Here is a 1,923-nt window from a genome sequence, read left to right as displayed (position 1 = left end):
CATTTCATGTCTAAAAAAGGGGGGAAATATTTGGAAAATACCATTTTTATTTGGAAAATACCATTTCATGTCTGTGGAAAATACCATTTCATGTCTAGAAAAGGGGGGGAAATCTTGGTGGAAAATACCATTTCATGTCTAAAAAAAGGGGGGAAATAATTGGGATTTTTTTGGGGAAATACCATTTCATGTTTGTGGAAAATACCATTTCATGTCTAGAAAAGGGGGGGAAAATCTTGGTGGAAAATACCATTTCATGTCTAGAAATGGGGAAATATTTGGAAAATACCATTTTTATTTGGAAAATACCATTTCATGTCTGTGGAAAAGACCATTTCATGTCTAGAAAAGGGGGGGGAAATCTTGGTGGAAAATACCATTTAATGTCTAAAAAAGGGGGGAAATAATTGGGATTTTTTTGGGGAAATACCATTTCATGTCTTCAAACGGGGGGGAAATATTTGGAAAATACCATTTAATGTCTCAAAAAAGGGGGGAAATAATTGGGATTTTTTGGGGAAATACCATTTAATGTCTTTAAATGGGAGGAAAATATTGGTGGAAAATACCATTTCATGTCTAGAAATGGGGGGGAAATATTTGGAAAAGACCATTTAATATCTGTGGAAAATACCATTTCATGTCTGTGGAAAATACCATTTCATGTCAAGAAATGGGGGGGGATATTTGGAAAATACCATTTTTATTTGGAAAATACCATTTCATGTCTAGAAATGGGGGGGAAATATTTGGAAAATACCATTTTTATTTGGAAAATACCATTTCATGTCTGTGGAAAATACCATTTAATGTCTTCAAACAGGGGGGAAATATTGGTGGAAAATACCATTTCATGTCTCGAAAAAGGGGGGAAATAATTGGGATTTTTTGGGGGAAATACCATTTCATGTCTTCAAACGGGGGGGGGGAATATTTGGAAAATACCATTTTTATTTGGAAAATACCATTTCATGTCTGTGGAAAATACCATTTAATGTCTAAAAAAGGGGGGAAATCTTGGTGGAAAATACCATTTCATGTCTTCAAACGGGGGGAAAATCTTGGTGGAAAATACCATTTCATGTCTAAAAAAGGGGGGAAATATTTGGGGTTTTGGGGAAAATACCATTTAATATCTTCAAATGGGAGGAAAATATTTGGAAAATACCATTTAATGTCTTCTAACGGGGGGAAAATATTTGGAAAATACCATTTTTATTTGGAAAATACCATTTCATGTCTTCAAACGGGGGGGAAATATTTGGAAAAGACCATTTAATATCTGTGGAAAATACCATTTCATGTCTAGAAACGGGGGGAAATATTTCGATTTGGGGGGGAAATACCATTTCATGTCTTCAAACGGGGGTGTTTGTGTTTCGATCGATATTCTAGATGCTAATTACTGTCCATTTAATTGCTGCTCGTCTGCCCCTCCCCCCCAAAAAAATATCCACCCCCCCAAAAAAGAAATAAATTCACCCCCCCCCCATTTTCTACCGAATGGAACGTCCCGCTTCGCGAATGAAAATTTGAAATATAGTTATTTTAATAGAGATTTCGTGCCGTGTTTTTTTTTCCCCCGGGGGGTGGGGTTTGGGGTTGGGATGGATGGCTGTCAATCATCCCGGAACGGTCCATTTTTTGGATTGATGTGGATTATTAAGCTCAAGAAAGGAAGGGGAGGATTTGTTGAGATCAGGAACCCCCCTCTGGGGAGAAATGGAACGCTCCGTTTCCTGAAGAGCCCGCCTTGATTGATCGACGTTGATTGACAGGTGGGGGCGGCGGGTTCGAGAGGCGCCGGGTGAGCTCAGGGCGCCGTCAGGCGGAGGAAGTCGTCGTCGCCTAATGAGAGGAGGCAAACGATGATAATGGAATGATGGGAATATTATTGGAAATAATAATGGAAATATTATTATT

At 38.4% G+C, this 1,923-nt stretch overlaps 1 protein-coding gene across 1 annotated transcript in view; it reads right to left on the bottom strand.

Moving 5' to 3' along the window:
* Positions 1-1,740: 1,740 nt before the first annotated feature.
* Positions 1,741-1,923, bottom strand: part of AMBP (alpha-1-microglobulin/bikunin precursor) — a 16,948-nt gene continuing 16,765 nt past the window's right edge. The window contains exon 10 of the mRNA XM_083721109.1: positions 1,741-1,848. Coding sequence (XP_083577235.1) covers positions 1,814-1,848 — 35 coding nt within the window. The 3' untranslated portion in view covers positions 1,741-1,813. The remainder of the gene's footprint in view (positions 1,849-1,923) is intronic.

Source organism: Podarcis gaigeae (assembly GCF_964106915.1).
Source record: "Podarcis gaigeae genome assembly, chromosome: Z".
Lineage (NCBI taxonomy): Eukaryota > Metazoa > Chordata > Lepidosauria > Squamata > Lacertidae > Podarcis > Podarcis gaigeae.
Note: the sequence above shows the minus strand (reverse complement) of the source record. Positions and strands in the feature narration are given on the sequence as shown.